Source organism: Rutidosis leptorrhynchoides, chromosome 7 (genome assembly GCF_046630445.1).
Source record: "Rutidosis leptorrhynchoides isolate AG116_Rl617_1_P2 chromosome 7, CSIRO_AGI_Rlap_v1, whole genome shotgun sequence".
Classification (NCBI taxonomy): domain Eukaryota; kingdom Viridiplantae; phylum Streptophyta; class Magnoliopsida; order Asterales; family Asteraceae; genus Rutidosis; species Rutidosis leptorrhynchoides.
The window spans coordinates 18,178,616-18,194,822 of NC_092339.1; the positions used below are offsets into that span (position 1 = coordinate 18,178,616).

At 32.7% G+C, this 16,207-nt stretch overlaps 1 protein-coding gene and 1 long non-coding RNA gene across 3 annotated transcripts; one reads left to right on the forward strand and one right to left on the reverse strand.

Moving 5' to 3' along the window:
• The first annotated feature begins 338 nt into the window (after nt 1–338).
• LOC139858217 (uncharacterized) lies at nt 339–7,844 on the forward strand. Of its 2 annotated transcripts, none has more exons than XR_011762851.1 (7): nt 339–473; nt 576–648; nt 787–845; nt 935–1,053; nt 1,473–1,642; nt 1,807–1,962; nt 7,608–7,844. It is a non-coding gene; the product is annotated as an uncharacterized lncRNA (long non-coding RNA). The 2 variants fall into 2 exon arrangements; XR_011762852.1 differs by having other exon boundaries at nt 595–648.
• A 3,534-nt stretch (nt 7,845–11,378) lies between these two features.
• Nucleotides 11,379–15,189, reverse strand: LOC139858990 (calnexin homolog). The gene is made up of 9 exons (XM_071847813.1): nt 15,154–15,189; nt 13,893–15,050; nt 13,734–13,805; nt 13,593–13,643; nt 13,122–13,247; nt 12,052–12,123; nt 11,850–11,963; nt 11,631–11,729; nt 11,379–11,531 (listed from the first exon to the last, which is right to left on the reverse strand). The coding sequence occupies exons 1-9, from the start codon at nt 15,187–15,189 to the stop codon at nt 11,379–11,381; spliced, it is 1,881 nt and encodes a 626-aa protein (XP_071703914.1).
• Between the last annotated feature and the right edge of the window lie 1,018 nt (nt 15,190–16,207).

Below are 16,207 nucleotides of genomic sequence, written 5' to 3' on the forward strand. Positions count from 1 at the left end.
TACCAAACACTAAAACTAAATTATTCCCGCTTTGTAAACGGGATAATCAAAAAATCAAGTTCAAATCGCAAAGACAAACACCTCATAAATCAGTAAGTTACATCCAACGTGTCACTCTCACATTAAGCCTCACAATTTTCTAATTTTCTAATTAATCTTGATTTATTATCTCTAATTATCTTATAACGCCACGTGTCCACTACAATTACAATTACGGTGTCCTCTCTGGGTTTTTCAAAATTAGGGTTAACCATTTACCCCTCTTAGAACCATTAAACCGTCCCCCCCCCACCCCCCCCCCCCCCCCCCCCCCTCTCTCTCTCTCTCTCTCTCAATCACGATTCAAACATCGCACGACTTGATTTGTTACTAATATATTGTTGGTTGCGATATCGATTAGGGTAACATACAGAGTATTTGTAGATCGAGATCGTCCTCCTCCAGCCCGTATCCTGCGAAATTTTTACTATCAGGTATGTTTTTTTCTAATTTCATGGCTCATAATCGATTCATATGTCAACGAAAAATCCATTTAATCGAGTCATTCCAATCGTAAATTTCTATAATCAATTCAGATACTTATAATCGGTTCAGGTTATCAAAATGGAGACGATGAGTAGAAAAACTTCGATAATCGGTTGTCGTTCGGTAATCTTAAACTGCTCCAAAGTTGTTATCAATTTTATAATGTGTTGTTACTTAAATTGTTCCCAAGTTGTAATCAATTTTATATTGAAGTTAATATATGTGAACACATACTGATAGTTTATTCTGTGGTTTTTACAGATTGTGTGCAGTTATATTTTGGATTCAAATATGCGTTTGGTGTTCTATTCTTCATTTGGGTAACGTATTTTGTTGTGGTTACTATTTTTTGTGTATTTATCTTCCATTATACTAATGCTATTTCTGATTCTTATTTGTAACTCTTTAGCTGGCTTTTTCCAAAGAAAGAGATGTGTTTTTTTATGGTGGGTTTTGATGCATCTGGTACGACCTCCATTCTGTAGAAGCTCAAGCTTGGTGAGATCATTACGACAATCCCTACCATTGGCATGTCTTTATTTACATAGACTATATAGACCATTGTATGTGACATTTTCTATATAGTGCTTTGATTTTTGTTCCTCACACACACTATATGTAGACTTAAATTGTGAGTATTTGATCTGGTGGGGTGTTTGCATTTGCTAAAACAAGTTTATTTTTTTTATTAGTAATTTGTGGCTTATAAACAAGTTTTATAAAGTTTTAATATATTTAGTGCCCATTTAAAATATTTCAAAACTTCGGTGGGAAAAAATTATGACTTAGATAAAATGGTGTTGTATATTAGCTCATTTTCTATGTTAGATGGTTTTTAGCATTTTTGCAAACTGAAATTACTCGCCTAAGTCTAAAGTTTGAGGGACTATTTTTAACAACTAATGTTGGTCTGATGGGTTTGTATCAACTGATGGTGGTCTGGGCAGGAATCAAAAAACAGCTGCATATAATATCGAAAAGGGATCATTTGATAATTTATCAATGTAGATAAGACAAATAGAAGTCAAAACACGAGCTAGACAGTGATAACTAAAGTGATTCAATGCACCACAACTTTGTACAGTGAAGAGTCGTCGTATGGTGTAATCAATTTAAGGTGTGTAGGACAATTCATACATAATTTTGATTGACTTCTTTCTCTTTTCACAAGCTCCAACTGATAAAATGTATAACGAAAAGGATATCTTTTTGCGATTCTTAAGAGGACATGTGTAAGCATTATCTATATCTCTAACTTATTTATATGTACTAAAATGCAAGGCTTTATATTATAGTAAGGGGATACACTTGACGAGAAACAGAGACTCAAAAATCAATATGCTACAACGAAGAAACTGAGAAAAAGACAAATCTGATCGACAAGGACGAGAAGAAAAAAGTTAGTGCAAGTCTTGAAGAAAAAGCTCACAAACAGAGGTATCAAAAACCTAATTCCCTTTTAGTTTGTTTTTTTACCTATAATCTTTTGTGTTAAATTGTCGTGTATAAGTGTTGATCTATATGTGTGATTGATCATATAGAGGAGTCAACTATGTTACATCTTGAACCAGTCACATTCAGTGTGACGACCCGGAAATTTTCGACCAAATTTAAACTCAATCTTTATATACTTCCGACACGATAAGCAAAGCCTGTAAAGTTGAATCTCAAAATTTTGAAATGTTTTCATGAATTCATTTAACATTTGACTATCCCGACGACTCACTATACGATTGTTTGTAGATATATATATATATATATATATATATATATATATATATATATATATATATATAAATAAATAATAATATGATATAATATATATTGTAATTGTTAGATTTAATTATGTAAATTAGTAATAAGATTTAATAATTATTATTTAAAAAGTATATATATATATATATATATATATATATATATATATATATATATATATATATACATAAAGTATATATATTTTGTGATTTCGAAGTTATGTAGTAAACGAAGGTAACGCTCAATTGTCATTAGATGGGTAGCAAACTAGTTAAAAAAAAGGAACTTATAAGATTTTAAAATAAACAATAATCCGAAAATGAGTTTTATAAATTATAGACTTATTAAAAATGTATTTAGAAGATATTTGTTAAATTTTAAAACTTTTTATATTTTACTTGGGGTTGGGAGTGAATAATTGATGTAATTTTTATTTAATAGTTAATGACTGAATTTTATACCATAATGACCAAAATAAATAAATATAGTTAATTTAAAAATATGGGATTTTTCTAAAGACTTTTAATCCGCCACTGATTAACAACGGAGAACGAACTAATGTCCGTGTTGAAACTGTCGGTAATAAAAAAATACAAAATGGGAGCTTTCTTCTCTTAAATGTGGATTTGAATTTAATATTATGATGTTAACGTTTTTGTTACTTCCTATCACTTTAGGATATGCATGCATCTACCTATAATATAAAATTACATATGTATTACTTCATTGTTTTCAAAAATCAAGACTAATCAACTAGCGAACCTTTTCTCAATTTGCTGTCACTTTTGCTTTCCTTTTTTTGTTCGATATATACCACTAATTGAAACGGCGAAGCCACCTTATAGTGTCAAGTAGTAATATTTAATTAGGCCTTATAGTATCAAATGACCCCATTATAATTATTAAAGTTGTATGATTAATATTTTCCACCAGGTGAAGTTGAAGTGAAATTTAATCAATTTAGTTTATTATTTTTTTCTTCCAAAATTCAATATTCATTTCCATCCCACTATTACCTTTTCATAATCAATTTAGTTTATTATTTTTTTCTTCCAAAATTCAATATTCATTTCCATCCCACTATTACCTTTTCATTACGTGATATCAGATTATGATCAAATACTTTATTTGTGAGGATTAAAGTATTATATTATATTTCGGTTTTCTGAAAACCAGCACACAGATATATTTATGATCTTTTTGCTATTCTTGTTTGATACCCTACAATCACACATGCATGCATATAACCACATATATTACTCCTTCCGTTCGTTTTTTTTATTTATTTTCTTTTGATTGTTAGTCAAAGAACACACCCCACATATTTGCTATTTGATACCCACTACTATTATTTTTTGCTTATGTCGTTAACCAAGAGCACCAAAACAAATACATCACCATCATTTTTTTTTATTGATAAAGAACTCCCTTATTATTTGATGCTCACAAGTATCACCTCTATCAATAACCATAATCAATTTTTTTCTTTAACAACTATCTTTATCTTTCTCTTGTTATGTACAACCACCTCAACCATCCACCATGAACCGCCGGTCACCACCAATCACCTCACCACCGTGAGCTTCTACCGGCACCACCACACCTGTATCAACACCATCGCCTCATCCACCATTCGAACCACCATCATGAAACCATATCACCATCGATATGATAGCTGTCAGTTGCAACTTTTCTGTTTCTGTTTTCGGGATCAACTCACGCACACAAGACCAATAACCATTCTTATATTTATCAACACCCATTTGGTTGTGTTAATTATTTTGTTTCTTTTTCTTTCGTGGGCCGAAGACAACAATATACAACCACTTTTTATCGTTTTGCTGTTGCTTCGTTATCCTTTGATCGAATATTATAAAGAAAGAGGATGATTATGCAATGAATGAGGAAATGAGCTGTAAAGAAAATGAGACAACGATTCGAACCCCACTCGTTTGTTTTTAAGCAAAAGAAATCGTTTATTATTATTTTTTTTTAAACTGCTATTGCTATCGGTATAGGCCTACCAGTTTTATGATTTGAAGACCGCAATTATTTGTGTGATGTTTCCACAAATATATAAAAAAAAAAAACTGAGTATTACCTTCAGTATTAAAAGAATACGGAGTAATAGTGACCTACCATTTGGACACTTAACTTCATTTAAATCAAATGCAACTTGCTTTATTTGTTTTTTTTTTTTGTTCGCGTCTGGTGGTAGGCCGAGACACCCCAAAATCATCAAATGGATTAAATTCTTGGGTGCCCCATTGTTTGGTATTAAAAGACTTTTAATAGACAAAGATGACTAGATAAAGATTATGATGACGAATAGGTTTTAGAGGGTATACGAATTGGATGATGTTTGAACATATGATAATGATTAATCGAGGTTATCGTATTCCTATTTCATTAAGATACAAATACGATGAGGAGAAGATGATAGAAAGGATAGTGATGTTGATGCAGTTAAAACCTTACGAATGATGCTAGCAGACTTTTGAATCCATATAATCACTCAAGTGGATTAAAGATATTTAGGATAGATTTGGGCTTGGTGGACTTAATAGAATTTTTGAATTGGGCTTGTAGTATTAACATGTTAAAGAATTTATCGTGGACTTTAATTCAAGAACGTAGCTGCAGCCCAACGGTACAAGTGTGTTCGGGTTTGCGAGAGGTCATGGGTTCGAGTCTCTGAGGGAACAGTATTTTTTTTTGGCCGATTTTACTTGAAGGTAGCTCCTTCATCATCATCATTATTATTATAGCTTGTTATTGTTATTATTATTATTGTTATTATTGATTATTGATTGATATTATTATTAAGTATTAGTAGTATTAGTAGTTAGTAGTATTATTATCATTGTTATTATTATGATTATGATTATGATATGAATATGAATTATGAATTATGAATAATATGAATATTATTATAATTTCTATAAAAATCATAAAATTTATTATTAATTCATTAAAAACTAATACTTGTATCATTTTATAAGTTATAATATTATTATTTGTATCATTACTAGTATTATAATTATTATTGTATTATAATTGTCATTATTATAAGTATAATAATCATTATTATTATTATCATTATTTTTATAAGTATTATTATATACATTATAATGATTATTAGTATTATGTAATTACTAAAAATTATTAACATAACTAACACTAACAGAAAAAAATTAATAATTTTTTTTTATAAAATTATTATCATTATTACTAATATTAAGTATTATCATTATCATATTTATCATTACAAATATTAATTGAGTATTAGTATAATGATTATCTTAATAACCAAATGATATATATATATAAAGATATATTTAATACTTGTAACATAACAAAATTTATATTTTATATACAAAATGAATATATGAGACGTATATATGTTATTAATATAAAAATGATATAATTAGTAAATTATATATATACAAACTTATTCGATTACGTTATGTATATTAATGAATACACAAATGATATAGGTTCGTGAATCCGAGGCCAACCCTGCATTGTTCAATTTAGTCATATGTATTTTTACTACAAAATACAGTATGGTGAGTTCATTTGCTCCCTTTTACTCTTTACATTTTTGGGACTGAGAATACATGCGCTATTTTTACAACTGCTTTATTAAATGCTTTTGAAATACATTTTGAACTGCGAATACATGCAAATGCTTTATTAACTGTTTTACAATATTTATATGTGTGAGTTTCATTTGCTCCCTTTTTAAATGCTTTTACAATATATATTTTTGGGACTGAGAATACATGCGCTGCTTTTATAACTGTTTTACGAAATAGACACAAGTAATCGAAACTACATTCTATGGTTGAATGTTCGAAATCGAATATGCCCCTTTTAATCTGGTAATCTAAGAATTAGGGAACAGACACCTTAATTGACGCGAATTCTAAAGATAGATCTATCGGGCCCAACAAGCCCCATCCAAAGTACCGGATGCTTTAGTACTTCGAAATTTATATCATGTCCGAAGGAGGATCCCGGAATGATGGGGATATTCTTATATGCATATTGTAAATGTCGGTTACCAGGTGTTCAATCCATATGAATGATATTTTTGTCTCTATGCATGGGACGTATGTTTATGAGAATTTGAAATATGAAATCTTGTGGTCTATTAATATTATGAAATGATTCTTTATGATAAACTAATGAACTCACCAACCTTTTTGGTTGACACTTTAAAGCATGTTTATTCTCAGGTATGAAAGAAATCTTCCGCTGTGCATTTGCTCAATTTAAGGATATTACTTGGAGTCATTCATGACATATTTCAAAAGACGTTGCATTCGAGTCGTTGAGTTCATCAAGGTTATTATTAAGTCAATTATAGTTGGATATATTATGAAATGGTATGCATGCTGTCAACTTTCGATGTAATGAAAGATTGTCTTTTTAAAAACGAATGCAATGTTTGTAAAATGTATCATTGACCTCGCGATGTAATCAATTGTAATGTATTCGTCCGGATGGATTAGGACGGGTCTTCACATTCAGATTAATATATTCTGGTCTAACAGGTTTTTATACCCAATTATGGCTCATAAGTATTTATGATATTGGTTGTTCAACTCAATTAAGTGAATGTTTTAATGTTTTGATTGACGATTGATGTTTACCTTTCGTGTTTGTTGAGCTTGATGTTGTTCATGGAAAGGATGAGTCTCAGATAAGTGATTAGTCAAATAAAACTAAGCGTCTTTATTTTGATAGAGTTGGATTTTCGGAGTTACAAGCCTGGAAACTTAGATAGGTGATTAGTTTTATTTTTTCCTCTTCTTCGTTGACTCTATGCTGACTTTTGCACCCATAGTAGGGACTTTGTTGCTTTGTTTCGGCTATTTCTTAGGTTTAAGTGCAGCTCCGCGTCATCCATTGCCATGTGAAATATCTGTTCGCACAACTTAAAGTTGGAATATGTTATGTGGATAGCCGAAAGTAGAGCGAAAGAGAATGATTTGTTACTGAAAGGTTTGTTTAGTTTCATTTATCTTTTGGTCTATATATGCATGTGGATTGTAGATTTATATGTAGATGGTTGAATGTTAACTTATATAAATATAAATAATAGGATCTCAGCCAAATCTATGTGTCATGTGGAATAAATTAACAAATGCTATTATGCACGATCACTTGATCAAGGTTGTAATATCAATGGTTAATGGAATATGTATCGGCATGTATTCTTTCTATTTGTGTTTATACTATGCTCGAGACAACTAGAACCCATTTTGAATTCTATGTAGTCTTTGTTTTGCGTAATAGTGATCAACTTTTACTTGATTCAGGGGAAGGACATAACAGCTAAAAAAGAAGGATTGCTGTTTACATATTTTATGATGTTTCAGAGCAGTTTCACGAAGTAGCTAGGAAGTCTGAGCATCTTTCTAACCACACACTTGCAATTAGGGATGGCAATGGCCACCCGATCCGGTGGATATCCACCCGATCCACCCGCTTCGTGATGGATATGGACGAACCTAAATGGATATGGATACGGATATGGATGAACCTAAATGGATATGGATATGCTTACATATTTACTATTATAAGTTCATTTACAGTTAGATTTATATTTTGCTTTCAACATTATTGTGAAATAACTATAATAGATTACAATAAAACACGCATATATAACAAAATAAACTTACAAAATTTTATATTTAATTTTTCATAATTCATGTTTTATAGTAAAATTTAACAAATTTTGTTAGATCTTTGACAAAGATTATACATTTTTATGGATAGATTTTAATTATGTTATGTTATATTTATTTTTGCTATACTACGTTTTTATTTTAATCGCATATTAGAAAATATCATAACATTTTTTTAATATCCATTGGATATCCATTAACCCGCTTAATCCCCTGGATATGGATGGATGGTCTGAAACTAAACGGATATGGATATTGATATGGATGGAAAAAAACTAAATGGATATGGATATGGATACGGCATCACCCGCTCCATATCCGATCCATTGTCATCCCTACTTGCAATGTTTGCCTCTTAGAGGTGTCAAAATGGTTGGGTTGGTTAATGGGTAAATGCGATCTTGGTACGAGTCAAGAAGAGGTCATTCCAGGCCGTATTGCTCTCACAATACAATTCCCTTTCATTCAAGTAAACATTCGAGGTGTACATATATACATGATTTATAATCATATACTCGCATTATATAAATTTTAGGAAGTTGTAGTAACTGGAAAACCTTAAATGGAGGACTTTTGTTTAAGTTACCATTTTGACTAATTGTCTTGGGACCTAAATATGCTTTTGGGTTGGAGACATTATGTGATGTGATTTATCTTAAATACATATGAAAGTAACTACTCAACTTTTCATCGTAGCTGGACAGATTAATATTACATATTATGTGCATTCCTTTTAGTTCTTATTAACGTTTTTTTTCCTTTTCTTTTCATATTCTAGAAAACTAACGGAGCAATAAACTGTATTGATATAAGTAGCATCACGAAGTTGCGGGCTGATCAAACTACGTGGAAATTATATTGCATTAACATGGTTAACTATAATTTAATTTGGAACTTACAACTAATGTTATTCTTTGTTTTAGGCGATCAATCATGTGAAGACACTTTTAGAAGATACAACGAATACGAACATAATCAACGCTTTTTTGTCTCAATTTGCCCGCAATTGTGATTTAGTTCATTATGAATATATTAATTGGATACTTCTATGATGCCTACATATTCATTATATTCATTTTATTGGATATGTACTTTATTTTTTAACTTATAATCTACGTTCCTACCGCTACTTCAAACTTTGAGGAAAGTTACATTGATGAGGTTATCAAATCTTTAGAAAGAATGGATTTCCTGAATTTAGTATTTTTTTTATTTTTTTTTCATTTCATTTCTTAAGAGTGTTTGACATAATTATTGCAATTACGTATTGCATATACCGATTACAAACCTGTGAGATTAGCACAGGGTAAGAAGGATGGATATGATTAGTTGGGGTAAGAAGGATGGAGATGATTAGTTGGGGTTTATGAGAATATGTGGTGTACACCTTATAATGGGTAATTTTGCATCTTTTTGTTGTCTTTTTAAAAAAAAAAAAAAAAAACTTTTAAGCTTTGTTATACAATTAGATAAAGACTTTATTTTTTTTTACTATACTCTTCAATTATTGAATGTGGTAGTAGTACTCCAATCAAGGGTATTTAAAATATTGTTTATAATAAAGGGTGGAATGTGTGGCTTATTTTTAGTAAATGTTATGTTTAACGAGATGTTATAGCGACAAAGTGGATTCTATGTTGAAAAAAGTGAATACTTCATTGCTATCAGAATACATATCCAGTTAGGTTCAGAGTCATTCTCACATATATTAATAATATTATACAAATTCGTGTAAAGTTATATCCATGGTCTGTTCCTTCTCTATTAGTCATCAATGGTTTTAAAGGATGTACATTACAATAGGATTGAGTTCAGGAGAAGAAAACAAGTCTTTGGCTGATGCCATTTCAAGCTTTTCCATTATAATGAATATATATATGGATTTTGATTTTTTTTACCGTCTTCCAAACAAACTCTTGCTTCAATATTGCAAAACGCATATACAAATGGAGGTTGAAACAAAAAAATCTTAAGAAAAAACCAAACATCTGTGTGTCTTATGGTTTTTACCGTTTTCGAAATGAAAGTCGACTAAAGCCGGACACAAAATGTTTATTCACTTACCACTTTAAAGAGTGTGTTTTTTTTTTTTTTTTTTTTTATCTTTTTCGTGTTTACAAGAATCCATAAGCCTTAAGTTGTGTAATGAATAACTAACTGTATGAAGAAATTTTTTCCAAGTATTGGTGATGTGTATTCTTTATACTTTAGAAATTCAACAACGAACACTATTTAAGACACTATCCGTATAATATCGTAAATTCATATTAGATTTTTAATTTCAATAGTTTTGTTGCGGATGAGTACCCGTGCAACGCACGGGCTCATAAATCTAGTATGATACAAGAAGTATCACAAATATACTTTTGAACCCTTCAATTTATAGAAGTGCTAGTTTGAGAAGCTCTAAATAAATCAATAATCGTATTCGGATGACGAAGAGATTTTACAAATTATAAAACTTGCGCTTCTTTTAGAGAAAAAATATTGCGAACCTAAATTCTAAAAGATCTGAAGGCGTGACCCAACATTTTTGAGATGATTAATGACGGTTTCGTATGCATTGTTAACTTTTTATACAAATTATTACACTTTGTTACCAAGTTTAATATTGGAGAGAAAAGAAAGTAAATAGATGGGAATGAATAGGAAGAATATAGTAGCGTCTTCATTAGCCGGATTGTTCCCGAGATTTATTTTGGAGAGAGAAAGTTTCGTTAATTAATCCTCGTCTTTTCTCTTCCTTTCTCTTTTATAATTAAAAAATAGCATTAATGATATTACTCGAGTATCTTCTACTAAAAATTGTCTCCCTCAGCTATTATTATTTGAACTACGAAATAATGCACTTGGTCGACAAAAGTTAAGCACCATTCAAAATGTTACATCCACCATACATCAATTGGCATATAGTACGGCGCCGGATATTTTGAATGAGTGGAACTCTTTACATACATCATCAAACTTTTGGCTAGTCAAATTCTTCTGCAAACACTTAAAGCCAGGCAATATACTCTCGAATTTGACCAATGTTTGATTCAATGTGCAATACGGTCCAGAAACTAAAGAAGACTTTCAAGTACAGGTCAACTATGTAACCAAATTCTCTCAAAGCAAAACCCATTCACTATAACGAGAAGACAACGAACTGTTACAAATATGCGTTATACGCCCACCCTTGTGGATAAAAAAATCTCTCATTTACAACGTCATATAGGTTTTCATTTTAGTCTAAACCACAAAAACTTCTAATGTGTTCTTTAACAAAATATCAAAAACAAAAACGGAAGAAAAACGTAATCATCTATGCAAATACCAGCTAAACAGTAGAAGCTTCTACAAAATGTGAATCTAATGCCCACGGCATACTTTAACAACCCCAACATTCATTCCAAAGCATGATCAGTTGCCACGTCTCGTCGTCCTCCTGCGAGGAGCCTCAGTTTGTTCCTCTTTCTTCTCTTCTCCCCCCTCACCTTCTGCTACTGCTGCAGCTGCTTCTGATGCCTCGCCTTCATCCTTCTTTTCTGGTGTCGCCACATTCACTTTCGGTGTCTGTAAAAAACATTCTCAGTTTCATAAGTATAGTCGACAAAGAAAACATATCTAGTTAACTAGTGACGGCAATACGCATAACCTCTTAAGATGCTTCACTTTATTCATTGTAACAGTATTATTCTGTAAGCAGCCTCTTATAACCTTTGGTTTATTATTGTTACAGTGTTGTTCTGTAACCGCATAACGTGCTATAAACTAATTGACCGCCTTATAAAGTACAGCGTCAATACAATAAAAAGCCGTATGTATTACCAACCCACCCATCTTGCCACCTCAATTTATTAATGTAAATGATAGCCAACTTTTGGTACTTACCGCTTTCTTTCCACCGAACAATAGTTTCAACAAGACGCTAAAGAGCACTACAACAATCGAAACTAGGACACCAATTGTAAGGTTCGGTTGCTTTTCTGCCTTCTCAATAAGTTCCTGCAATAATATAATATGAAGATTTTAATACACGCAACAAAGAAAACTGATACGTTCTTATCTGGTAATACCACCTCTAGCGACTCACCGTAACCTTGACCTTGTGCTCGCCAAAAAAGTTAAGATTGGCGATCTTGTAAAGGACGTCAAAAACAGCTTTCTGCACGTGTTAAAGTAATAAAACAATTTATACGACGACAATATTACAATGTTTAAACCATCCTGAAACAGTAAATGTGATCGAACATACACGGAAACGCAATACTGGTAAAGCATATATAAAACCTGACCTAAAACAACTTAGTGATGTAAACCATACTAGAAAAACAACTGCACCGTGTTTGATAGGTAAAATATGTAAATGCGGTTTTAAGCCAGCGTCAGATAAGAACATCTGGACAACGTTCAAGTCTTAACATCCGGATGATGGTAGTTAGTAGTTAACTAAACCATTTGAAATTCATGTTACTTGCAGATAAATAAAACTTCATATCTCAAAAAGTGGATTCTAGACTTCTATAGCACTACATCAGATGGGCAAGTCAAAGTATAACCAATAGCTATACTGGATCCAGTACCTTTTAATGTTTAAGTACTTTCACGGTTGTGTCAGGAGTGTTTTATCCAAAGTTTATCTTCGCATGAGTCATGTGCTTTGCTTATATCTAGTTATAACAAATTAACATTCGATTGCATCAACTGAATTAGTTTTACAAATGCTTGCCAATCGATATACTCTCGAACTTTGACCAATGTTTTGATTCAATGTGCAAAATGGTCTAGAAATCTTAAAAATTAATAGAGCCTTTCAAACAGAGCTCAACTAGGTAATCAGTATACTAGTAATAGACTCTTTACAGATCTCATATAATGATGGAGAAAAACATTCACTTTAACATAGAGAAAACGACGAATTGGTACAATATATGGCTACCTTCTAGATAGAAATCTCTCATTTACAGCGTCATATAAAGTTTCGTTTTGTTCTAAACGACAAAAACTTTTAATGTGTTTTACCAAAAATATCAAAACAAAAAAGAAAAGATAAAAAAAAACTCAAATAGAAGCAAAAAAATCAACTAAACACTAGCAGCTACTACCAAATGTAAATCTAAAGCATGATCAATTGTCACGTCTAGTTGTCCTCCTGCGAGGAGCCTCAGTTTGTTCTTCTTTCTTCTCTTCCTCCTCCTCACCTTCTGCTGCTGCTGCTGCAGCTGACTTTGAGGCTTCACCTTCATCCTTCTTTGCTGGCGCCGCAACATTCACATTCACCTTCGGTGCCTGTAAAAAAAGTTCTCAGGTTCATAAGTATAGTCAACACATAAAACTTATCTAGTACAATTACAAACATTCCCTTTTGGGTTGTGTCATATTAGATTAGATCAAATTGGCTAAACATATTACATAGTAGTTAATACACATAACCTATTAAAAATTAGTTAACCAACTTATAAAGTGCAGCTTTAAATACATCAAAATGTCATATATATTACCAACCCCGCCCCATCTTGCCAACTCTAACTTTGTTAATGTAATGGATAGCAAACTTTGGTACTTACCGCTTTCTTTCCACCGAACAACAGCTTCAACAGGACACTAAAGAGGACAACAACTGAAACTAGAAACTAGGACACCAATTGTGAGGTTTGGTTGCTTTTCTGCCTTCTCAATAAGTTCCTGCAATAATAGAATAGGAAGTTTTAAATACACGCAACAACAAAAAAACTGATACGTTCTTATCTGGTAATACCACATCTAGTGACTTACCACAACCTTGACCTTGTGCTCGCCCAGAAAGTCAAGATTGGCGATCTTGTAAAGAACATCAAAAACAGCTTTCTGCACGTGTTAAAGTAATAAAACAAAATTACACAACAACGAAAAGAATCAAAAAGTGAACTTTTGGTACATGGTAAAAGCAAATACCTGAATACCCTTGAGACCCTCTAAAGCAGCTGATTGTTCTTCGGCCTTCTGTTTCTCTTCTTCCCCCTTAAACTTGGGCTTCCATGTGGTTTCCCTGATTGATGAGGCGGTCTTCTCATCACTTGCTATTAAAACGTTGTCAAACAAGATGCCATCTTGCATTGTCCAGATTTCAATACCAATGGCAGCGATCGGCTCAAAGTTGGGTGTGTCAAGTTCAAAGTAATTAGGGTTTGGAATCTCACGTGGCTTCCAGATACCCTTGTAAGCAGGGTTATCGATAAGAGGAGCACTCCACTTACCCTTATAAGCTGGGTTCCTCTTATTTGGTCTCCTCCATTCACCACAACCTGGAGCTGATTCACATTTAGGGTTGTCGATTTTGGGTGCCTCCCATTCACCATCTTCCTCATCATCCCAATCCTCGGGTTTCACAGCTTCTGGATCATCAACTTCCTCTGGTTCATCTTCAAGCCATCCTTCAGGCATCTCAGCTTCCTCATCCAATATTTCCATAGGTGCATCTTCATCCCAGTCCTCGGGCTTTTTGGCTTCAGGGTCAGGAATTTGAGCACGTTCATCCCAGTCTTCGGGTTTCTTATCATCTGGGTCAGGAATGGTTTTATCAGGGATAAGTGCAGGTTCAAAGTCTTCGGATGAAAGAAAGTTAGCCTTCTTTTTCTCTTCTCCATCAACCAAGATGACAACCTCGTTGTCGGGTTTTAAAATGGCAGTGTACACATGGGTTAGTTTGTCTGAAGGGACAGATGGGGGGAATTTGAGATGGTGCTCAACAAACTCTCCACTCTTAGGGTTTTTGTGCTTCAAGATGAAATGGACCTTATTTGTAGCACCACATTTGTCGGGGCCAAACATGATTGAATAAGGAGACTCATTGTCGAATCCCTTTGCGGTCCATCCAGCCTCCTGTGGGCGAAGATATTTCAGATACGCACCACCACATTCAAGACCATTTTGAAGACGAACTTCAAATTGGAGAACAATGGTGCCATCCTTAAGCTCAACAGGCTTCTCTAGCTCCTTGACAATTGCATACTTTCTAGCCTTCTCACTCACAAGAAGACCATAATCGTCATGCCCCTCACTCTTTGAGTGTTTCCATTCACCTATAAGAACCACAAATAATACGACAACAAACTCAGAAATCCATTACAGCAGACAACGAAATTATAACAGAGAGAGGTTCATTCAATGATTATATATACAAATAGAGTCAACAAAGTCACATGAATGTTTAAACCATCCTGAAAGAGTATATGTGATCGAACATACACATAAACACAGTGGAAGCATTCTAAGGACCTGAGAATAAAACATGCTAAAAAGTCAACACGAATGTTGGTGAGTTATAGGTTTATTTGCTCGAGTCATAAACATATATAAAGATAGACCACAAGATTTCATCAAAAGTTTAACAATAGATTCTACGTAACAGAGCACCCTGGTAACTAAACTTAACGCTATAGTGATAATTACCCCATTCGTTTTAATACACGCAAACCAACGTGTCTTAAACTCAAATAACATACGTCCGTTAAAAGGCTAGCGCTCTAGCTCGGACGGGGATGTCAAGCCCTATGGATCCATATACAATTATTCGCGCCCACCAGTCCATATCCTATGTACTGGCAGCTACTAGTTACCAAAGCTAAGGGATTTTCGGTTTAACTCAGTGTAGAATTTAGTATGTACTTGTGTCTTATTGTGTTTAAAATAAATTGCATGTATTCTCAGCCCAAAAATATTTAAAGTATTTAAAAAGGGAGACTATAAACTCACAGTTCAATATTGAGACTCAATATTGTAGGCAAATTGCGTAGACGTAATGATGGTAGACGACTGTATGGTTGGCCTTGGATTCAAGAACAATACCCAATATTTCCTTTGCTTAAAGCGGTTTGAAACCCGAATTAAAACACCCTCGAATATACTTTATTATTATTAAACTTAAATTATAATTATAATTATAATTATAAATTAAAATTTAAATTACATATGAAAATAAAATATGAAGTATATCGTCGAACAAACTGGTCTTTTATAGTACTTTTCGATTTACTGTAGCTCATGCGATCGCATGGCCGCCTTTTCCGTTTTTATTTGCTAGTTCGTCGACATCAAATAGTGTTTACTGTAGCAGTAGTGTTTACTGTAGCAAATAGTGTACTGTAGCAAATAGTGTTACTGTAGCAAATAGTGTTACTGTAGCAAATAGTGTTTACTGTAGCAAATCACTGCAGCAAAGCCGTTTTCACTGTAGCACTTTAGCAAAATACGGTTTCACTGTAGCAAAT

Bases quoted from the DNA above. Each gene is read 5' to 3' on its own strand.
- LOC139858990 (XM_071847813.1), bottom strand. From the start codon at position 15,189: ATGTGTATGTTCGATCACATATACTCTTTCAGGATG. The intron at 13,644-13,733 runs GTAAGTCACTAG...CTATTATTGCAG, and splicing joins AGCACAAGGTCAAGGTTGTG to GAACTTATTGAGAAGGCAGA. The intron at 11,532-11,630 runs GTGAAGCATCTT...TGTTTTTTACAG, and splicing joins ATACTGTTACAATGAATAAA to ACACCGAAAGTGAATGTGGC.